This window comes from Thermobia domestica, chromosome 8 (assembly GCF_964235325.1).
Source record: "Thermobia domestica chromosome 8, izTheDome1.hap1.1, whole genome shotgun sequence".
Lineage (NCBI taxonomy): Eukaryota > Metazoa > Arthropoda > Insecta > Zygentoma > Lepismatidae > Thermobia > Thermobia domestica.
In genome coordinates this window covers 133,002,193-133,027,752 of record NC_137461.1, presented here as the reverse complement: position 1 = coordinate 133,027,752, position 25,560 = coordinate 133,002,193, and the positions used below count along the sequence as shown (strand labels likewise).

The window sequence follows — 25,560 nt, the reverse complement described above, 5'->3', positions numbered from 1 at the left end:
AATTTTCATGGCAATTTTCATTCATGTGTATTTCTTTCTATTATTCTTAATAAATTGCTTCATATACAAATCTGATATGAAAAACCGGTGATCGTGTCCCCCTCAAGACTTGCCAAAAGGTGGAAACATTAACCCCATATTGAGCTGTAGATCCACGTTTCACATAGCCTCGCTGCTGAAAGAGACGCTAAACTCTAATTCCTTCATCAACCATCCTCTTATAGATAAAAATACAGGACTATTTAAAAACAAATGGATGGTAAGAATTATTTCAACAAGACTGGAATATCCTGTTGTACAATATTAAATGCAAAATAAATCTTTATATATATAAATTTGATGTATGGGTGCGTATGTGCATATACCATCATGACTCTGGAATAGCTGGAGCAATTTTAACCAAACTTGGTACACAGATTACCTTTATGCAGTGCCCTTTTCCAGAGATAGTCTGGAAAAAAGTGCTGTCGGGCACACCTAGGGAAGGGAGACATATAAAAATGATCGAAAACGATTGACATTAATCTCGATTTTATAGTTTCGGGGTCCATGAACTGCTTCGCGACTTCCGATTTAACCAAACTTTGTAGACGTATGACTTTTAATCTTTTTTTTTTTTTTTTTTTTATAAAGTAGGAGTAAGACATCCGAGAGGATGTAAGTTGAAAGGAGTGACATGTTAGTGTGTTAATCCATAGTTTTCGCGCTCGTTGAAACGAATAGTGACGCTTCCAATCTATATATATAAAATTGAAAATCACTATGTTTGAAACTCTAAATCTACTAAACTGCTCGACCGATCTCGATCAAAATTTTTAACATGGATGAGGTTCGAGGCTGGGCTGATTTTAGGCTATTTACTTTGATGGTAGAACTGAGGTAGAACTTTGATGGTAGCATTCCAAACAGCAGAGAGTGAAGGGAGATAAAAAATGAAATGTGAAAAATGAAAAGTATAAATGACTAAGATTTGTGTCGAATTCATAGTTTTCGGGACCGGGAAAACACCTGACCCGTTTGAAATTGCTTCTGGAAGATATTCACTTCAATTTGGGTTTTTAAATAATATCAAGTGGACAAAAGACGTATTTTGCGGGGATAGGATGTTTCAATATTTATGCTAGTAGTACAGTATCTTCTGTACTTTTATCATTACATTTTCATTGAATTAAATATTCTAAAGGAGAAAGTGATTCAAATATTTCCATAAACCTGTTCTCCCAGTGCGAAGAACGGACATTTCAGCCAGTAAAAAATAAAGAATGAAAACATGCATAACTTAAAGTGCTGACGTCTTCAGAAAAGCAAAAAGCAACTTTATTTTTTTCTTTTCTGAAGACGCCAGCACTAAATTAATTAGTTGAATTATTCAAAAAGTGGATACAAGATGAGTATCTAAGGAAGGATACCAAATTAGTAATATGATAAAACACAGAAATGAAGATAAATGCCCTTTAAAATATGCAAAGTTTATAAAGGCATACTAACTTATTACAAGATGTGATATATCGTAATATTTTTCTTCTTTCTTTGGTAGGTATGCACCCACTTTAATGTTAATTTTGAAACTAATATTGACAACATTGTATGGCAATTCGTTTATATATTATCATCTATTCATTTGTTATATTTAAGAATTTTTACTTGAAATGTTGATGTTTAAAATGTAAATGTTTTCTTCCAAGAATGACATACTACAGATTTCCTATTTGAGATGAATTAGTGGCGTCTATAATTTCTTTGCGAAAGGGATGAATGGATGAACTTCTGGTCAAAGGACGATGGAACTGAAGATAGATATTTAATTTATTGAAACCATTCTTATATAGTGTTTGAAAATTCTTTGCATGAGATATAACTTTTTAATTTTAAAAAAGACATAGTTAAAGAAATTATTATTTTTCCGGTACTATCTCTCATTTTGATTGAACATAGTGTCCCGACTTGAATTCATGGCCTCGTACTTATCGGGGTAGGGATACTAAGATAAGACTAGAAAGAGAAAAGCAGAAGGGTTCGTTTCCCGGTTCTAAACTATAAGGCTCTTTGAGTTTGACCTCTGTGGTTTCAATGAAGGCTCAAGTGCGGAATTTGCTTTATGTTCACATTAGCATAGACCTGACTAAGCGAGAGTGTAAATGATTTGGCAACGTTAACCACCAGAGATCTCTGAGGAGGGACCATATCCGTATTATAATTTCACTTCATTTACTTAAAAAAAAAAAAAAAAAATCTATCTAACTTAACAGGGACTATATCTCCAGGTCAGTGATTTTAGATCAAGGTATTTTGTTGAAATTGTTGATTGTCACTAGTTTTATTAATCCCATTTGACATTTCTTACATTAAACAAGAATAGTGATTATCATACTTGATCGATGAAACTCATCCAACTTTGACTAAGCTTGTCATGTTGATAGACCTTGAGTGGCTTAGCACACATATTGTATATTATGATATTCAGGTCATTGATTTCCGGATTATTGGTCATCAAATCTCAGATATCGATTTGGTCAAATATTATGAAAATACTCTAATTGTTATTTAGAACATAACACATAAAATAATTCTGTTTTTAATATAGTTTCGTCACTTAAATTACAGCATAAGAAAATAAATGGTAAAACAGTTGATTAGTTATGTTGTAAATCCAATGTGTACTAATAATAGAGAAGTACTGTTAAAAAAGGCAATGAAAGATGATTGTTTTCTTCAGAGAATCTAGCAGTTTAAGTACTATTTTTTTATTTTTGTAAATGTTTTTTTTTACAACTTTTCTCTTTATATATATAATCTATTGAGCCATGCTTTATTAAAGACTTCTACGTTCAAATTTATACTAGAAGTTTTGGTCAAAACAAAGTAACAAATAAATCACAACATGAGTTGGCAACCTTCCAAAAATTAACAGGAAATGCGCGCAAATTGACTTCGCCATTTTTAGCTCATTTCACCTCATTTGGAGATCGCTGACGACCTGGACAACGTACAACATAGCTCTTCCCTTGGTAAGTCCGTTCCTTTTTATTTCTTGGTGTTTGTTTTCTTTTCTTCCTGTTTGTAACTTAACCTGCTTGAACAAGACTCCAGAGGAGAGTCGAAAGCTTGGAACTATAAACATTCAGGAATTACAGAAATCTGTAAGTAGAAAGATAGTTACAATTCCTGAGCGTGGTTTTGCAATGTCTGACACGCAGATATGAAAGCAAGAGAATAAGGTTGGAAATATCAATTCGCGATATTATTTTTCTCAAATTATGTATAAAGTCGGAAGTTATCCCAAAATTCGCTACGAGGAAGGTTGCTACACTATCGCGAGTAATTACTAAGTTTGTACAGAAAGCTCAATAGGAATTGATAAGAGAAGCAATTAGGGAAAAACAAATTATAGAAAACAATTTGAATCATGAATGTTACAATCTATGGGTGAAGATTAATGAGATGGGTCCTAGCATCATTTTAGACAAAATATTTGCGATCGTTGAAAATAAAGTCGATAGAGTTATAAAAGAAAAAGAATGTAGGTTAGAAAAGAAAAATTAAGAAATTGGGCAGAAATTGGAATACGAAGCCTAAAAACAATAAGAGAATTAAAAACATTGACATATATGTTTAAAATCTAAGCTTAGTATCGGTGCCCCAAAAATTCTAACTTCTATTTATAATAGGTCTTAGGTATAGCCCCAATCTCAACAAACATCCAATAGGGGAATTTATTTTATCCGTTGAAACAGGTTATAGAATGTTAGACCAAAATTTGAGGCAACAATTCAGATCCGTCTGTATAGCAGCTATACATACAGGTTTAAACACCCTTAGTTCCTGTAAAGTGGAAAAAAATTACAATAGACTTATGAATGATTTCAAGAACTGGCTGTCAGATTATAACAACTGGTGTATTAAGGTGGATTAAAGGGGAATAAAAACATCATTATTCCAAAAGATATGAATAGGAAAAAAATCTTTTGACAAAGTGCAAGGAAGTCTATTTGTTAGATTAGAGTCTAATCCATTGCCAAAAAGTTTTAGCTCACACCAACAAAACTATTTCCAAATCTTTAATTTTAGATGATTTAACGAGTACAGCTCTTAAAATATCTGATCCCGGATTACCTATTATATACGACCTACCAAAAATACAAAAGACAGAAGTTTCTATTAGGCCTATTATATCAGGTTAACGTCATCCCGCCTACAAATTGGCTAAATGGCTTGTTAATTATTTTAAGTGCTTGAATATTCTCCTTACTTTTTGCGTAAAAAATAGTTTCAAGGTTAAACAACAAATATGTAATTTAGTTAATGCAAATATCATTAAAATGGCATCAATTGATGTTGTTAACATGTATCCGTCCATTCCTTTGCAATTAGTTTTTGAATCAGTTGTACAGTAGAAGCCTAGCACCCGAGAAGTGAATGAAATTCTCAGTCTTCTTGAATGTTGCCTTAAATACAATATTTTCTCATTTGACAGTAATATATATCATTAGGTTGAAGGTTTAGGTATGGGAAATCCCCTATCACCATTGTTAGCTAAGCTAGTACTTCATATACTTGAAAGTATAATTTTAGAAGAATGGAAACTTGGTAAAGGTCGATATTATTGATATGCTGACGATGTACTTTTCTTGTGCAAGGACGTTTCACAACTGGATTACTGATTAAAAGAATTAAATAATATTCTCAGGAATTTGAGATTCACTGTTGAGAAAGAAAAGGACGACAGTCTTACATACTTAGATCTTAATATAAGAAGGCATAACAACAAATTCATTACCAGTGTCCACCACAAACCAACAGCTAGTACACAGTACATTCATTACAAATCTGCACATTCAGGTACCAAAGCAAACATTTAGAAGAATTTCTTTTTACGTGCCATACGTCTTACTTCCTTAAAAACAGATTATAGACAGAGATTGAATACCAGTGAAACTGGGCAGTTTGAACGGGTACCCAGCTTCATTATTAAATAATCAGTATAATCAGGTTAAAAGGAATTTAAGTTCCGATAAACCTGAAGTTGACATGAAGGACAAAAGATGGATAGGATTGCCTATTTTTCCAAGATTGACAACTGCATTAAATAGAATCTATACACAATAAGGTTTCCTTACAGTCTTAAAACCTCTCAAAACTTTAGAAAAGAACACCATCTAATTTAAGAGCTATTACACGGATCCCAATGAAAAATCGGGTATTTAAGAAATAAAATGCAATTGCCAAGAGAGTTATATAGGCAAAACGAAAATAAATTTAGAAGTCCAAATAAAGGAACATGTTATAGATTCAAAAGCGGAAAATCCGGTGTCAGATTTATCGAAACATTTAAGAGAAATGGAACACATGATAGAAGATTAAAAAATTTTATTTAGAGATAGAAATGAAATAGAGAGACTGTTTTTTGAAAATTTATTTATTCATTTAACAAAAATAAATAAATAAATAAGTAAATAAATAAATCTAGATAAGGGATGGTTGAGTAACGAATGAGAGGGAGTAATTACAAAATTTTCACACCATTGGCATGGCAATAAAAATAACATGAGTTGGAAACTTCCAACAAGGAACAGGAAGTGCGCGAAAATTGACTCCGCCTCACTTTAATTCGCTTCACCTTATTTGGAGATCGTCGACGCCCTGGACAACGTGTTTTTTGTACAACACAGCTATTCTCTTGGTAAGTCCGTTCCTTTTTATTCCTTGATGTTTGTATTTTTTTCTTCCTGTTTTTAACCTCCGTGACCAAGACTCCAGGAGAGAGTTGAAAGCTTGGAACTATAAAAATTCAGGAATTACAGAAATCTGTAAGTAGAATGATAGTTACAATTCCTGAGCGTGGTTTTGTAATGTCAAAACAAAGTAACTCGTAAATATTTCTCTCTATTCGAGTTGTATACTTGTGTAATATTTACATAATGTTGGTTTCGTGTTCTATGTATTAATACAATATTTTCACGCTTTTGGAGTCCTTCATATCAACTCGGTAAATCTAACTTTTAATATTTCTGCTTGTCGTACTTAACGTATTTACGCTTTTAATATTATGCCACTTTATGTGCCCTTCTGATACTCGAATAACTGTTAAATCTAGAAAATATTTTTCAATATTTGTTGAAAATCATTATGTATATCATTTTTGAAGTAAACAAATAGATATTAAAGGAGGCGTCCCCAACTCAGAACTCTGAGAGCAAATAAACTGCAGTTTGAGACTTGAAAACTGAGATGATCACAAGCTAGAGAAAATCAAGATGTTTGGCAGTACACTATGCTACCAATCTTAATGAGGTCAGGAATATCTTACAATATATCCTATATTTAATCGCTATTTTAAGGTACATGCTCCCAACTTTTATTTAGGGAGCATCAGAATACTCTGAACCAAGACAATGTTGAAGTGGGGCAACACTTGCAAAAGAGAGAAAAAATATCCATATAGCGCGAAAACTATTCAAACACAAATCCTTTGATTGTAAATTCCACAAGTAGACCACTGAAAGAAACCACAAAACTAGAGTGATAACAAAGTAACTATTTCTGAAGAGAAGCAATTTACAAAGCATCTATTTTTAACGTTGATCTATTCTTGTTCGATGCCTGAACCACAGAACTTCTGACCGAAGCAACTTTATCTCTAAACAGTTCGAAAGGTCAGTAATCAGTAAGTACTTTCATTTGAATTTCCTCTATAAAATAGTAATAATTATGATTTGAAGTGCAATTGCAGTTTAAGTATAAAGTTAAATGGAATAAATTCAAATCTTTAAGCTCAACAAACGTTAATCTAATTTTGTTTATATATATAAAGTTCTGCCAGTTTTGGGAGAAGTCTGGAACTCGGTGACTCTGTCCCTGATTGGAGATGTTTGAAAAGTTATAAGTCTGTATTTGCGATAATATGTACTTGGTAATGAGTAATTACTGGTAACTAATTTTTGTTAATCAATTTTTCTAATGTCGAATAATTACTGGTAACTAATTTTTGTTAATCCATTTTTCTAATGTCTCTCTTTCTAACCTTTTTATCTCCTCCTCACTGTGTAATGACTTTGTATAGTTTTTAACCACTGTAAAATCAGTACATATTTTGCGGTCCTGAATCTTTAATATAATTGATTTTTTCCTCATTCTTTGATCAACCATTTATCTAGAATATTTTGTGAGTTTGAGTTTCTTATTTTTGAAGATGCATAGTTTGAGCTAGTTAATAACTAGGTTTATATGGTGGTACGATAAGGGTTTACCCATTGCTAATCCTTCTTATTGTTTATATATCTTTTTTTCGAAAGAAACTAGTTCATTGAAAACAGAGCGTACCGAACATATCATAAAAATATCTTTTTACTTACTGGAATATTTCAAAGAACCAAAACAGTTCTAATTCTTTACAGTTTTCATCATAGTTTTCTTGCTGGAAACTGTGTATTTCATCGTAGATTAACTACGGTTGCATCATCGAGGATACGGGACTCAATTTTTTTTAACATTCTTGAAGAAAATGCACTTATTTAGAGCGAAATGATAAATAAGGTTTGTAGTATTGAAAAATACTAATTACTGATAATTTCACGATTCATTTCGACGGTTGAAAAAATAACACATACGTGAAAATTATGTTTAGAGTAAATAACTAAGTTTTATTTATTATTCATTGTACTCTAGGTATCATCTGTGATCACTACTAAAGAAGGTAGTGTTCTTACCTCTAATATCAAAATATTATCGAGATAATTTACAATAAATATTATCGAGATTATAAAACAAGATATGCAGGCTCATTTAAACTAGTAAGTGAGGAAAGCGGATATAGGACAATGCATTCTTTCCCCAGACACCACCTAAATTCTCTTTCATATTTTATAAAAATACTGTATGCTGACAAATACAGCTTATTAAAGTTTCATAAAATCATAGATGCTAATTTAGTGCATATTTATGCTTCATATGACATACAAATACTACCAATGCATAATGAGTATTTATACGACAGAAGTAAATTTAGTATGAATGACATTTATACTTCTTGAGAACTGATAATAAACGGCTAAAGCTGTGTTAATTTTCTACCTGTGAACAATATGACGCATTCAATAGATTTTCCACTGATTGTGACTTGTCATATGAAATGATACTCCATTCTTCCATTTTTCACATAACAAGTTGTTGACACACTTTCACTAGTTATTAGTATCACGCTAGTGGGTCTTATAAGATTGAAATTCGTCCGTTACTCCACACTAATACTCTTCAATGAAAGCAAATTTTTGAGTTGTTTTGAGTTGAGTTTAATTGATTTTGAGTTTAACGTCCCTTTTTTCAGCTAGCCTATATGAGACGGAACCTACTGATTAACGTGGAATCCGAACCACATGAGCTCCTGCCGGAAATCGAACCCGGGTCTCCCACGCCAAAGACCAGTTTTGATTTTTGCAATACAATAGACAGCTAGAGCGGTTTTCTCAGCCGAGTTCGTTAATGGAATCAATCCGTTAACATTTTCACGGGTAACGGCGGTCATATTTCATACATGGAATACTGACTGCTTCAACTACCGTTATAAATACTTCATTCATAAATGTATATTTCGCTTAGTCCTTTTTACTGTCTTTAGCAGAATTTATTCTGCATAAATCATTAATTGGAATTCTTATATAATAATTACTCTGCACTGTTGCCTATTATTCTGTAATATTGTTTAGTGGATGATATTCTACTACTGTACAAGAAGCATAACGTCAAGTCAGATCATCTTAATGACTTCAACAACATTCATCAAATCCAAAATTGACTTCAGAATATGAATCAAACCTTGTAATAATTTCCTTGACCTCAACATTTAGAGTAAAATATAAACTGTGAACGGCCATATTTAGAAAACATAACGCATTTAATTATTACATACATCAAAAATCGGGATACTCTTATTTAACCAAAAACAACGTTTGGAAATACTTTTTTTTAAAGGGCGTTCAGATCAATTTCGGAAAAACAGAAACAAAAACGTTGTGAAAATATTGTCAATTTAGGGAAGAAAAATTGTTTTAATTCGGATATATTAATTAAAGGAAGGAAACAGGCTTTAAAAGTAATAACTTTTATAAGTATATGAAAATTGTCACAACCAAAAAATCGATTTCTTTAGCACTTTGGTCATATCTATCTCACAAATTGCAAAGAATAACTAAGAAGTAAGATTTTAATGTCTCAATAAAATCATTAGGTAATGTTGAAAAGTTTTAGCAGATTATAAATATTACTACTCTGGTCGCTTACCATAAACAAGAGTATGCCAAATAGACTATATTTGCAAAGAATTCTACAAAGGTATAGCAAAATAGAATATAGTCTCTGAAGCCAAAGAGCATTCCAGAGACATTAAAGTGAGTGATCAGACGCTTTCAGACCTATCTCAATATCTCCATATGTCCAAATGCAAAATCAATGTTGTTAAACTACCACACGGAACGAATTCGTTCGTTAAGAGTAACGATGATGAATCGTTTTTCTAAGGATAAAAATCCTTAGTCTGAATCTTACAAAAGCAACTTAGGCCAGAGATGAGACACATTAATTGTCATCTGGAACACCAAATATGAAGTCCATAGGGTGAATGGTATAACAGAAGTTTATTTTGCAACAACTTTATTTTAAAGTATATTTACAATTCCAGTGAAACAACTTGCTAAACTTATTGTACTTTAATCTACAAATTAAAGAGATGTAGATAGTTATTTTTTTTAAACATTTTTTAGTCATTTACAGCAAATGGCGTAGTGTAAGTTTTCTTTATTTTACAGAATTATAGACAGCAGTACAGAGAAATTATTGTATAGAAAATCCAATTAGTGCTTTCTGTAGTGGGAGTATGCCATCAAATTGTAATATGAGAAAAATGAAATAATGGAGTATTCGTTCATAAATACTAAAAACAATTCAAAAACAGCAGAAATTCTATTGAATGCACCATGTTGTTCACAAGTAGAAGATTAGCACAGTTTATAGTCCCAAGGTAAAAATCGTGTAGTACATTCGCACCATTCAGGAAAGCTGTAATTGTGTAGTACCTCAGCATCATTTAGGAAAGTTTTGAGAAATACCAGTTAATATTCTATATTGGTTCTGTGGAAGTAAAAAAATAAATTAAGTATGCATTAATTGCAAATTTGGAGCGAAGAGATCAACCTTTATTGATTATTCATAGAATTTTTTAGTGCATCAATGGTTTTCGTAAACAAACATGATATACAAGTAGTTGAATTTGGCATATCAGCGAAAATCATAATGGCCTTGAAAAATTGTGTTCGTAAAATAAAACAGAAAGGGCTTCGCCCTATTTCTAATGCTGAAAATTCTATTTTCCATTGTTTACAGTAAGAATTTGCGTGCCAAATGGTTTTCCAATGTTAAGTCTGTGGGCATCCCGTTTTTTGGTGATTATTCCTCAATGGTGTGTCCGATCGGGACATACGACCCCTTCCGACACTCAGCTCCCTCTCTTGAATCACCATGTCAAATTTAAGTACAGTTCAGACATCTCGAAAATTCAGTTTTTCGATGATTATTCCTCAATGGTACGTCCATTTGGGATATGCGACTCCTGACAACACTCAGCGCGCGCTCTCTAATCACCATCTCAAATTTGGTTAAGGAATTTTAGGAGAAGTATCCGGATAAACGAAAACTAAGTAAAGAGGAGTGTGGCTTTAATAAGTAAAAGAAAATAATGAGTGCAAATTTTGTTACTATTAATAACGATGTATTTGTGCATATATTATTGCTAGAAAAAACGTTTATGTTCTGATACTTCTACACCACAACAATGGATGCTATGTAATGTGATAATTTTCCTATAGATTTCAAGAAACAGCCACTGAGGAAAACGGGAGTGTCTATTGAAAAATTCTGCAATGACTTAGTGACAGACGTCTCTGGGATTAAAATCAATAAAAAATGAGCGGCGAATTCAGTCTCTTCATATGAAATCGATTGTTCTTCCCTTCAATTTTTTTTTTTTTAAAAAGTGTTCTACAATAATTTCCGTTACAACTGTTCGATTGTTCGATTTTGATGTAATATGTCGTATATTTTGTTTAAGGCTCCTCAATCTGTAAGAAGGTGAAATCAGTAAAGAATAAAGTCGTAATACCCCCCTCTTTTGGATTGAGTTCCACGATAACTTATATAAAATTCATTCGATTTTGTTACAATATTATATATATTTTCTTTGACTTTTCTGTAATCACTAGTGCTTGGAATTAAAATCATCCAAATAATGAAAGTTGAATTTAGTACTATAATATGGTATGGGTTATTCCTAACTCTCCTCTCCCGGTTAAAAAATATGATCCAAGATATCTGTCGTAAAAATATTAGATTTTCAAGGAATATTGCGTATACTTTTTCAGGCTTCACAGTCATTCCCACTACTTGGATATAAAACCAATCGAGAACGAGAGAGTGAGCCTGTCTCCTTCCTATGTTTAAAAAAAATCTTCTGTGATAACTTTCGTAAATATCATTCGGTTTTCATACAATATCATATAGTTACCATTCTTGCAGCTGAAGTCAATCAAATATGAGAACTCACTTAACATATTTCTCCCCGCCCTCTCTCTCAAGATTTAAATAAAAATTCTATGATAACTTTCGAAAAGGAGCCATTCTGTCGAATATGTTCTATTTTTTTTTCTGAGAATATCCAATCGTCTCAATTTCTTTCAGTTGAAATGGGCCAATAATGGAAGAGTGCATTTTCAACAGTCTTATATAACGTACTTTTCTGGATATTCATTAAAAACACTCAGAGTTTTACAGAATATTGTGTGTTGTGTAGATTGATGACTTATAGTTTTTGGTTGAAATTAGTGAGATGGAGGATCGCTCGCTTCAACAATGCACAATATTATTAGTTTTTGCCATTACTGAATATGAAGTCAGATGTCGCGCCATTAATATTTTAACATCATTGAAGCGAGCGTTCAAGAAGCTTCTAGCATTTGACTCGGGTAGCTTTGTGTCTCTGTCCATCTCTCCGTTTTCCGTCCGTTCCACGATAACTCTCATAAAAGTTTTCTGATTTTAACGAAACTTAAAATCCTTCAATATGTAGAAATAATCCTATATTTAGGGTAGCGCTCCACGAAAAATAATAGGTTAAATGGGGGTGGATTCAACTCCATGTTGAAAATTTGAACATTTGCATACAAAACAATTTTGTATGATATGCAAAAATTATTGGATCTCGACAAAACGTATTGTACAGTGTTTATAGGGAACTTCGATGATATACGCAGTTTGTGGTTTAAATCTGTCAGTAATGAAAGGATAGATCCCGCTTTCCCACTAGTTTAAGAAATGTGTTCTATGAATATTTATTTGAGAAAGGTATCTGGTTTGAGGCTTCCGAATCATCCCTTCTGGATGGACCTAAGATCACGGAAGAGTAAAGGGTGGATTATTCACTCCCCCATGTTTTTTTTTAAAGTTCCACTCTAACTTTCGTAAAAATTGTTAGAATATGTGTAGACTTTCTTTGAGGCTTTCTGCAAATACTCAGTGCTTGGGATTAAAAAACTGTGAGGAGTGAGTGGTGAATTTAACCAGGGGTGGACTGGCTATGTAAAAAGGGCGCGGTCACATACTCTGGGAGGGCGCCGTCCATCCGAGGCTTTCGCTTGTATGGAATACCCCCTCCTAGTAAAAGGAAGTGCCGGGGGGCTTCCTCCGGAAAATTAATACACAAAAAACAACAAAAGATTAAGTAGCTATTGCAGTTAATCACGATTATACAAACAATATTTTCATAAACAAAGAGACTTTGAGTACTAAATATATTAGGCCTATATAAATCTGCACACTAACTGAGACTACAGAAATCACTCCAGCTGTTTAAATTCTTCGGCTACATTTGTTAACAGCCTAATTATAACTGAAGATTTGAGTTAAGTTTGGGGCTTATGCTATTTTTCATACTTCTGTCCTTTTAAAGCTATGTTCATCATAACATTAACTTATTTTTCATCTATTTTTAAAACCGTTGATAAGAAGTATACATGAAACATTTACTACAAATTAACAAAGGTAAATTTAGAATTATATACCTACCTAGCGAAAAAAGAAATTCAAAAACAAAACTGGAAAATGAAAGTAAAGTCACTGCTTTATGCTTGAAGGAGCCTTCGTATCTCCTTGCTTTTCTCACACATTTTGCCAATAATAAGATTGTTGTCTATTTTGATCAGAATGTCTCTTTCTGAGTTCATCAAGAACAATGATTCCTGATGCTCACCTGTAAGTCTTGAACGGAGTCTTGTTTTTATGGATCTGAGCTTTGAAAATGCTCGCTCACAGGGCACTTGTGTTGCCGGTAATGTAAGGAGATACTTATAAACTTTGAATAATTCTGTGTAGAGTCTTGTGTACATATTGTACTGCAAAATCACATCGAAGGTGCACTTAAAGCAAGAATTGCACTTCACTCCATCACATTTTATAGACCTTAAATCTACAATATCGTCAGTGGCCCCAAATATTTCTCCTCGTCCTCCATGAAATCTTCAGAAAACTTGTCCTCTTCAATTAAATCTTCAATCGAACGAACCTCAACAGCTTATTGATTCTTTTCTTGGTTCTCATAAAACTCTTCCCACATTGATGAAAACGAAAGAAGCTCTTCTTTAAGTTTTCCCTCTTCACAATCAGGAATTAATTCAGTTATTCTTTCAGTGACAACGAAGCCAGACTTAAACTCTTGAACTTCTTAGGATCAAAACACTCGAAATCTAAGTATAAGCTTTGATTTTCAGCAAATCGTTCCTGCATGCTGTTAGAAATTTGGTCTAGAACACAGTTGAAAACGGTTACTTCAAATCTGTATTTACTGTCTTCAATTACTTTATCAGAAGCTGATTCCCCTGCCATTTTCTTTCTTTTTCTACATCTTACCTCAGGCAATTCTGTTTCTATAGTAACTTGTTCTAGACTAGGAAGATCTGTAATGAGTCCTTCAATACTATTTGACATTTCTGTTGCAAAGTGTTATGCTGATTTGTACACAAACTCTAAACTCCGATAAACAAAACATTTGTATTCTTCCGCTTGTCGCAAATACGATTGGCTAGTGATGTATCACCCCCATTTCCTACGGGGAGGAGCAAATTATACACGTGCATTTTGACAATACTGTCTCGTGTTGTTCAGATACTTCCAGCAGCAGAAAAGAAAGAAAAAACTGGAAAGATTAAAAAAAAATATTTGAATTTCGCTGGTAAACAATTGTTGCTTAGTGAGTAAAAGTTTATCTTGTTGATGTTTCACCACAACACTCACGGAACCGGAATTCATGACAGCCGTCTTTCAGGCTTGAAACCAGAACACGCATCCGCAGTTGAATTAGCGCCATAATTACTGCGCATGCTTAGTGTTTATTTCTATTGTTTCATTAGCCGCACTTGATTGCAGCATTATTAGATAATCCGTATTATATTTTTATCATTTATAATAATGTAGCAGTTTTATATGGAGCTTCATAGTAAAAGTTATAATCAAATCATATGAACTATTTTGCAGAGGAGTAAAAGCGTCGGTAGGACAACAGTAAATCAGGGAGATTTAGTTTCACGTGGCTTTGTTTATCGCAGTTTAGAGCTTACGCCGAACAGGATTTAGCTTCTTTCAACTTATTTTGAGTTGAGGATATCAGGCGCCATGCTTGGACATAGTCAAAGTTTTTTGTTTTCAAATAGTCTGATAAAGGTGTGGTGTGCTGAAAAATCAATAAAAACATTATAGCCACAATGATAGTCTCAAAGGAGCACAACTTTTGAATGAGAGACATTGCATCATGTCTGACTTTGGAATTGGATTCTAGTTCCCAAGAAGTTCCATGAAACATCACTTAAAACCAACAATTACAATACATTTCTCCACTGAAATTATTTCGTTTCCTAATTGCACTTCTTCTTCTCCATAAACCCATTATTTCTCCAGTCAAGGGTCAATTTTCTGAAGTTGATGAGCTCGTTCAGCACTTTACCCCTCTTAATCATTAACTAACATGAACCTTTGCACTCCACAGCGAAAATAACAATACTACATTATACTTAACAATGTACTTACCAAGTCGTATCAAAGTCTATTAATATATTAGAAAGTTTCTTCATAAGTCACAACATATCATTTTCAAATCATTCTTTGATTCGTGACCGCCCTTCAAGCCATTTGATGTGCATGTTAATCACAAACAGTATACAGTTTTTGCAGCATTCTCACTTGTCCAAAGTCATAGTACAGATTTTCCAAATATTATATTCTATATACATTATGTATTTGGGCATCATATAATTTTGTATACGTATACTTTTTCAATGTGCATATATACGTACAATAATCTATCTGCTATATTATAAATGCCACTGTATGTTTGTATGTATGTATGATTATGTTCCACATCTCCTCCTAGACGGTTCAACCGATTTTGAGCAAACTTGGCATAAATATTCTTTGGTACCAGGTAATCAACACTGTCGGGGTTAGCAACCCCCAACTCTCCCCTTTGCAGAGGGGGAGGGGGTGGAAACTTGAACCCAATGCTATTTAAATGGGGGTTATAACAGTATGAATGGTTTTAATGATATAACGAAGAACGAGAAAAATAATTTTAACGAAATTTTGGAAACATACAGGTTATAGTGTGACATACAACAGCCTTGGTATATAACATTACTAGCGCCCCTAACGGCGGGAGTGGGAGGGAGAGACATGTAAAAATGACCGAGATTAGAGTCAAATCAATATATTTCGAAGTCACTGAGATCATTAATAGTACCAACAAAGCCTAAAACAGAAAAGGCAAGACCGTAGGCCGAGTAAAGATGGGATCTGGGGGCGGAGCAGTCGGGTGGGAGGGTTGATATATAAAAATCATCCAAAATGACCGATATTAGAGTCAAATCTATAAATTTCAGAATCCCTAAGATCATTATAATGACATTCCCAAAGCCAAAAACAGAAAGAGCGAGGCCGCAGGCCGAGCAAATACTGGGATTTGGATGCGGAGTGTAGGGTTGGTAAGGGTGATATGTAAAAATCGTCCAAAATGACCTATATTAGATTCAAATCTATATATTTAGGTGTACGTAAATCTAATATCATTAATAGCATTCCCACGCCAAAAACAGAAAGAGCGAGGCCGTAGGCCTAGCAAATAGCGGGGTCTGGGGTGGAGCTCTAGCTGGCCAAAGGCTAGCGAATTTATAAAATAATTATGTAGCCTTTATTTAAAAAAAAAAAATGTGTTCAGAGAGGAAACTGCTTCTTCCCGAGGCTAAGACGGGTCTTAGCCCCTCCCGAGGAGGGCGCAAAGGCACTTATGTGAGGAGGGCGCAGCGGCCATCGGGCCGGTACTTGATTATGACCAGTCCACCCCTGAATTTAACCTCTCTTATATACGGTGAATACCTACTTGAATTTAAAAAGTGTTCCACGATGCCTTCATCAAAAATTATTTTGATGTAATATGACTTTTTTTTTTAAGTTTTACAATCATCTCCACTATCTGAATTTAAAATCAGTCAACAAGAGAATGAACATTTATCCTAGCACCCCTGATGTAAAAGATATGTTGCATTATTTCGTATATAATAGTTACTCCATTTTGATACGATATGATATGTATGTTTATTGAGACTTTCACAGAATCCCCAATGCTTGCAGTTGAAATCAGTAAAAAATGAGCAATCCTCTTCCCGCCTCTAACAAAACACACACACACACACACACACACACACAAACTATGATTTTAAAATATGTTCTACATAGCTTTCGTAAAATAAAATCAATTGACTTTGGTAAAATATGGCGTAAATTTTGTGGGGAATTTCTATTATCTTTACTGATGGAGATTAAATGGATAAACAAGTGAGTGAATTCCCACCCTCCCTATCCTACCTTTGCAAGTAAAATATTTTCTTAAGAATTTCGTGACAATATTCCGATTTTTTTGAAACATAATGTTTGTTTTGCTTAACATTAGATATCAACTCGTATAATTCGAGATTGATATTAGTGAGAGGGGAAAAGAGAGGATCGCTCGTTTCAAAAACGCACAATATCACTAATCTGTAGTTGAGTCTTTTCAAAGAAACATGCAACTGACTTTACACTTGGTGATAATTTGTACTTTATCAGGTTTTTTTCTTTCTTTTTTTTTTTTTTTTTTTTTTTTTTTTTTTTTTTTTTACATTCATTTTCAGTTTAAAGTTTAAATGTAATTCTTACCAATTTACTTTTGTTGTACTATGTTCATTATGCATTACTATTGTCTGTGTATCGTAAGAAACAACAATATGTACAAAATTAGCACCAGTATTTTCATGAATCTTAATAACTATACTTGGCAGCAATTTTTTTTAATAAACTATAAAAGCTAATTGCTTCTGGACACCATTAAAAGCAGTTTAGTTAGTTCATATTTTTCAAAATCAGGAAATATCTTTGTTTACGATTTTTTTTTTTAAATATCTAATTTCTGTACAAAATTACTAGATGCACGGGAATCGAAGTTTACATGTTCGTAATGTCGATTAATACTATTTTTAAAACTAATTAACAGATTTTTAATTTAACTTACAATTATGAAATTCAATTAGTATTTGGAAGTTATTAAATGATTATTAAATGAAACACAATGCAAGGAACTGAAAGCCTCTGCCTTGCTCTTACCAAGCGTTAATAGTTCATCTAAAATCCAACAGTCATGTTACTTACTAAAGGAAGAGTTTCAGACACATATCATTTATCTTCAAAGTACGTTTCAATTTGTTTCCAAACCGAGAAACATTGATTTCCTATACTAATTATAACAATCACCGAAGTATAAGCACTATCGATTCTTGCTTGCGTTTACTTGTGGATTTGCGCTTTAGATTAAACTGAAATAGTTAAAACAAGAACGTCTGAGTCAGATTCCACGATCTAAGAGAATGTTTACTTTATCTTCGCCTTCCTACACAATAAGATTTAAAATGTTATCAAACCAGGTAATTTCTATCTAAAACCAAAAATTTCTGGAATTCAAAAAGAAATGCAGTAATTCGCCTGTTTAAGCATTGTGATTCTAAACTAAAACAAACTGTAACATACGGAAAGGTTCAAGAAATAAAAGAATTTCAAAAGTTACATGTAATTTTCTTTAAAATAAGCTACATCTTACTTTATTAACTGTCAAAAGTTACTAGCTTTCCATCATTATTTAATTTATATTATAAAATAATAAAATGATTTGATAAACATTTCCATAAAGATTCTTTGTTCATATAATTGTTGTATCATTTACAATATATAATATTAAACACACGTTTCTCGACATACTTCATAAAGCATTTTATTCTACAAGGAACAGGATATTTACAAAGAGAAAATTTTATAAAAGAAATTATTTTATTATATATATATGTATATGCATTCATGAAAGATTATTATAGACTTTAAAAAAGTTGTAACAATACCTTTGTACACTTGGAGTAAATTTAACTGACCTTCATACATGTTATAAACATTTTCGTTTAATCGCGACTAGAATTTACTATATTGTGCCTGCAGGTCGTTTAAAATAAAATGTTTGTATACTTATGCTTGTGATAGTAGCAAGATAAGTATTCTGTGTTCATTTTATTTACATTTTGTGTTAGCCTTAAGCACTAAATAATCAATCTTTGAACCATCAGGGATTCATTATATATATTGCTTGAAGTTACACATCATTTCTCTCATTATAAATAATAGCAATTCATGTTGGAAATATATATTAATGACATTTGAAGAACATATATGTGTTACAAAGTTAAAAAACGACAATTGAAAGAAAACACTCTTTGTTTTCACTTATATGATATTTATATTTTCCAACATATAATATTAATAAAAAGGACATTTTATAATGTAGGAACGTTTTATTGATTTAGTGTTAGTTACTTTTCGATTTCTTAAGAATTGTGCACTTACGCTTTCATATTGTCTTGTTTCCAGTATTTTACATTCAAAAGTATTTTTTAAAAATCTTTTGTTTTAGTTGTTTAGGAAACATATATTCCTTACTTATAATCATCATCATAAACAATTAACATTCTCTTTTTCCTTAAGTCTTGTTTACTTTTATACATACATTTAAAGATGATTTGCTGGATCTAAACAAAGCCAGTGTAGTAGGTAGATGTTGCAGATTTCCTCATTTCCGTTATATTTATGCATACATTTAATCAGAAAAATGGCCTTCCCTGGACACGCAATATTATCATAATTTAATGTCATATATAAAATGAAATAAGAACTCGATGGTATAATTTTTATTTGATATCATAATATCAGTTCTCTCATACTATTATATCGTTAACAATCCTAATGGTTCACCTAATTCAATTGCTTTATAAGATGGATTGAAAGCCATAAGTTTTACGTAATAACTAATATAGACCTAGATATACATCATTTAAATACTACAGGAGAGTTGTAAAGAAGTTTGCAAAGCAGATCATTATACATGTCACCACCAGATGGCAGGAAACCATGAAAGGAATTTGGCATTTACGATAATTGTCACACTCCTGCTGGCATTTACATTTGGTATTTACACTACTGCTGATACATTTAGAGCTCTTTAATTTTTTCTCCTACGGCTGATTGTCAGAAAGAACCTATGGATCCAACATAATAGCTTAGCAGTCGTTTGATTTGAGTATTGTGAAGAATTTCTAATAGTCAGTCTCTTAAAGGGGGAAGTAGAACCTATTCTGTACGAACTGTTCTTGCAAAAGGATTTTCTAGTATTCAGAAATTTACATGAGTATACATATTTAATAAATTGGTAAGATTCTACGTACGATTGATTTTTAACACATTCTTTTGAACTTGCACGTTTATTTCGGTTTGCCGAATATATTCTTTTCTGGGAGAAGTTCCTTGATTAATTTCAGAATTTTCTCATCTATCTGAAAATTAATAATATATATGTATATATATATATATATATATATATATATATATATATATATATATATATATATATATATATATATATATATATATATATATATATATATATATTCTTTTTTTATTTTGCACATTATAAAGGATTAGAAATACGATCCATATTTCGGGTTGAAATGGTTAAATTAATGCTCATCTCTAATTTGTTCAAGTTTTTGTTTCATAATTATATTTAATAATGTGTGATATTTTAAATAACGTGTCCACGTAGGTCATTTTTCATTTTTCAATTGATGATGTCAAATGGTGTTTTTAAAATACAGAATCACTCTTTCCTTGTTTCATGTATATCTAATAAATTAAGTACATATAAATGATAGTGAATATACACAGTTTGAAATGTTTATTAGAAAAAAGAAAAATAATTCATAGTCATTTATTTTCTCGTATTTGCCAGAATCATGTTAAATTAATATTGTGGAAGCCATTAATAACATCTGAACTAAATTATGAAACTTTCATATTGTTCTTCGTAATCTAGTCATGTTAACAAATACTTTCCAAAACTTAATATTTCTGTTTACATTTGATAGTTGTCAAGTTTTCCTTTATTTGACCTGCAGTATTACCAGAATATTTGTTTAAATATATATTATTTTTGAAATTCTTCTACAGGTTTATATTCTAAGATGGTTGTATCGCCGCACACATAATATACTCTTTAAAGATGTTACAGATTTACTACAACAAATCTCTACTACTTCCTGTAAAGAGCAATGTTGTCATGAGAAATCGGGGCACAGATTACATCTAAACCTCTATTTTATTTACTTTCTATAGAATATTATGATTTAAATAAATACATTGAAATACTGCGTATTAGGAAAATTATTTTATAGTGTTTTTGAATGTATTCAGGATTCAACTGCAGAATGAATGCAGATATATATCAATCTACATTCTAAATAATTGTTAACATCAGTTTATATACATAATTTAGAAATGATCTGAAGGTACGTAACTAATTATGCAATCTAGCAACAAATAACGAGCGTTTCTTTAGCGAGCGTTTTCTCTCTCAACAGTAACACCATTTACCGTAAGTTTTATAATGTCTTCCCAACGACGAGAGTGCCACATCGATAAAGGAACAAAACGGGACGGTGCATTGTGATATGTGAGGAACTAGAGCGTGCCAATGCTCATGCTGTTATCTACAGGTTTATACTGTAATCTCTTATCTGTGAGTAATGTTTCTTGTGTGTGTGTGTGGTGCCTCGTAACAAGAAATTGTTTATCCTAGCACTCGATTCAAAAAGTAATTATAAAATGAACGCCCTTGAGGTCTCGTTAGCTTACGATTTCGATTCGGTCTCGGTAATTCTTCATCTTCTCCTGCTAATGGGTCTTTGGTTGGTTGTACCCATTCTGGTTGCACTGTACTACTTGGGGTTTCGTCCTCGTTTTCGTCCAAAATATTTTCTTGATCATCATCTTCTTCCTGTTCTGTTTCAGACTGTTGAGAAGGAGTTTCTCTAAGAGAAGCTGGAAGAAATTGACGACGACGGACTTCAGAAGAATCCATGTGGTTGTCAGGTTCATAATTTACAGCTGATTTTATCTGTTCCGGTTGTTGCTTTTCATCGTTATCTTTTACATCGTTGGCTACTTTAGGTGTTTCCGTTTGCACCTGCAACATTGTCCTAATATCTGTTATTGTATCTGTAGATTTAGAATTAACAGTTTGAGACGCTTGTTTGCTATCTGTTGTTTCGTTGACTATTTGTGTGTTAGCAGTACTTGAAGGCGTTTCTGAAGCAGCAGTGGAAAGAGGTTGTATTGTAGTTTTACTCCTTGTTGTTATTTCTACCTCATTTGTGGAATGATCCTTAATGCTTGATGATGATTGGGAATTTGTGCTAGTTTCAAGCTTACGAGTGCTCTCGGTTGTTACAGGTGTCATTTCAACTAATTTTTCTGACATTTTCTCTCGTTTTTTGTACTGATTAAGTGGCTTGTCAGTTGTTGTTCTTGCGGTTGTCGATACTAAAGAAGAAATTTCATCAGTTACTATCTTCGTTAATTTTTCTTCAGATGTGGCGTTCCTTAATATTGGGTAATTTGTGGAAGTGACTGTAAACGGTTCAACAGTTGGATGAGCGGTGATTTCAATGTTAACACTTTTTTGTGAGGCAGTTGTGCTTACAACGTCTTCCGCATGTACCTGCGTATGCTCTGTACTGATACTGTTTGTTGCTTGCGTGCTTCTTGAATTGACTGAACTACTTGTTATATCATTTTTGTAGTTTGCTTGTGAGATCAATACGTTCTCTATTGCAACGTCTGACGTTGGATTATTATTCACTTTGAGTGCTTCATGTGATAAGTTGGCCGAAGACGGCGTAGTTACTGTAACCGTAGACTCTTTCATAGTACTTTCGCTCGTCATTTTCTTCAAATCTATAGTATAACTTCCAGAATTAACAGCATCGAAGACTTGTGTTACTTGACTAATAGTTTCTCGTCGAAGTCGTGTTGCTAAGCTTGGATCTTCACTCTGGGTCTTTAAAGAGTTATGATTGTCATCTGGTTCAGACTTTGTTGGGGTCTGGGTGTAGTCAACAGTGCTTGAAGAGCTGTTTAGATGTTCATTCTTGAGTTCAGTAGAAAACATACTTGTTGTCTGGAACGGGATATTTTCAGTTGTTGATTCCTGATGTACTTGTTCAGTTGATGTCAAGATAGCTTTGTTGATACAGGATAGTTGGTTTTGCAGGTCATGCCGGTCCTGTAACAAAGAAGTAAATTATGTGTGTTATGGAAGAGGAAATACAATAAATATAACCAATTGTAACATTAAATATTAAAACAAACCACCGTATTGTAAATATTTACTTCATTTCAGATAATAGTTAACATTATAACTTATTGTAATTTTGCGTCATATTATGCAGAGTAACCCAATAAAGCCTCTCACACTTTAAAGATGAATAATGAAAAAAAAAAAAAAAACTATTGCAAATAGAAAATTGTTTATGAAAAAATATAAAATGAAATTGAAAACAGTTTGAAATAATGTAAAATTCTTCTAACACTCTCCCTAGATAGTTCAACAATCGCGTGATGATAGACCTTGATCAGCTATCCTATAACCGTATGAAACATGTTGTGCAGGCATCTCAAGTTAATTCCACTCAAATTTTATGTGATATTTTAGAAAGTAAAAATCCAGATACCGAAATCATTCGATCGGAATCAAACTTGGAATAGTGGTAGAACTAGACCTACTAAATTATACATATGTGCGAATTATTCTGTTTGGACGGTCAAATTTTGCGTCATATTTTTGAAAAAAAAATCAATATGTAGGCTCATACGAATAATCTGATCGGGATCAAATTTAGCAGGGTGCTAGACCTTGATCTGAAGTATAAGTGTATGAGATATTATATTAAGCAAACTTACAGCTCCACAATTATGGCTGGTCAAATTTTGTATAATATTTTCGAAAACAAAAACTCATGTATATGTAAATCATCGAGGTGATCGACTTTGACTTTCTATATAACCATGTGAAATACTATGCAATGCAAGCTTTTGCTTACGAGCTATGGGTGGTCAAATTTTGCCTCATATTTTAGAAAACAAAAACCCATGTATAAGTAAACCACCGGGTTGATAGGCTTTGACTTGTTATATAATCGTGTGAAATACTATGCTATGCAGGCTTTCGCTTACGATTTAAAGACGGTCAAATTTTGCGTCATATTTTCCAAATCAAAAGACCATGAACTCATCCGATCGAGGTCAAACTTAGCATGATGTTTTATCTGTTTCTTAGCGTGTGAAATATGATGTTGTGCAGCCTTTTAATTCCCTAATCATACCCAACTGAATTTTTAGATCACTTGAAATAATAATAATAATAATAATAATAATAATAATAATAATAATAATAATAATAATAATAATAATAATAATAATAATAATAATAATAATAATAATCATCATCATCATCATCATCATCATCATTTAAATAGCAATTAAAGGTCCGTCTTAGAAAAAATAAAAATCTAATGAAGGAGTGTACGTTTTAAAAGAAATATATGTGTTTCACTTGTTCTTCAAAAGTTGCAAAACTACAGTAGGCTTGAAACTAAAATTCGCAAATCGGATTCTCTCCTCCTTGTAAAATTATTTTCTAGAAAAATAAAAAACGAATAACAAAATAATTATAATTTATCACACGTAATCTAGCACAATTAAAAGTGGATAGCATGTCTGTCTCCGTCGCGTAAATGGCTACTATGTTAGTCTATCTACTTGAAGGTTAAGGGTTAGATTTTGTGGTAAGCTTGCTTTTCTTTTATTTGTAATTTAACCAATCCTTGTTCTGTTTCCCACTTCATTCTACTAATAGATATGTGCAAGAGCGTCTCCGAATAACCCTTTACAGTACCTTCAAGTAAGGTAGTAAGTCCCTCTTTAGTTAGACGTTGGTGCTGTGTTACCACATTTACAAGGACAGATGAAATAGCGCTGTTGCGAACTAACTCTTTTTTTTTTAATCGAAATTGTAACTGTTTTTGGTTTGCATTTTCTGTTTTAAGAAAATACCTCTCATAAGAAGAGGAATTGGTCTGGGATTTTAGCTTAGAATGAACGTCGTGTGGAGGTGGTGTAACTTCTCAAATATTTAAATATATGACGCTTTATGTATGTGCACTACACAAACAGTTACGATAGAACAAGTCCCGAAGTTTATGCAAATTTATCCTATATTTTTGAAAATTTTGAAATGAAATTTGAGTAGGTATCACAGCTCTTGTGGACTTTCAAGTTGTGTAAAACACTTTTCGATCTGTCAGGTAGTTTATACAAAAATTTGGGGAAGTATTCTATTTTGTAGCTCGTTTCCATGCTACAGATGGTGCGCCTGATTCCAGGCTCGATTCGAATTGTTCGAAACTCAGATTAAATTGTAGGTCTTTATATAGCCTCAGTGCAAAAGAGAACGTAACCTAAAAAAATCAAATCATACCAAAGTTTGGAGCAATCGATTCGAAGTTTTCAGAGTTCCACATGATACCAGAATAAATGAAATATTCACGTATTCGTAATCATATATACTTAATTTCTTCGTCACAATTTTATCGTCAAGAACAATAGCATGTCTACCTTGCTTTGCCGTAAAATATTAAAACGTTTGACATCACCTATCAAGCATCGCAAAAATAGTAAATAGAAAAAAAATCTTCAATGGATTGGAACTGCTTCACTTTTGAGTCTTAAACTTACAAAACTACCTTCGGTTGGTATACAAATCCACTTGGAGAACAGTTATGGAAATTTACAGTACAGTTATTCACAACGTTTCATACTATCGATTAGAAATGAAATTTCAATACATTAGAAATTAGGTGCTTTTAAAATGCTTGAAATGGGTGACAACATTGATTTCCAGTAATAATTGTAATATTTAATTTTGAAATTTTATTTTGTATGTGACCACACAAATAGCATTTTAATTTTGATTCTTTTATGGTAAAATATATTTTGGGAGGTGTAACGGAA

The 25,560-nt window shown here is 32.4% G+C and overlaps 1 protein-coding gene and 1 long non-coding RNA gene across 2 annotated transcripts in view; one reads left to right on the top strand and one right to left on the bottom strand.

The window, feature by feature from the left end:
* LOC145693214 (uncharacterized) overlaps positions 1–25,560 on the top strand; it is a 342,015-nt gene that overhangs the window by 57,147 nt on the left and 259,308 nt on the right. The window lies entirely within an intron of this gene.
* Positions 20,102–25,560, bottom strand: part of LOC145693213 (uncharacterized) — a 580,380-nt gene continuing 574,921 nt past the window's right edge. Inside the window, exon 6 of the mRNA XM_081769000.1 lies at positions 20,102–22,774. Within this exon, the coding sequence (XP_081625126.1) occupies positions 21,281–22,774 (1,494 nt within the window). The 3' untranslated portion in view covers positions 20,102–21,280. The remainder of the gene's footprint in view (positions 22,775–25,560) is intronic.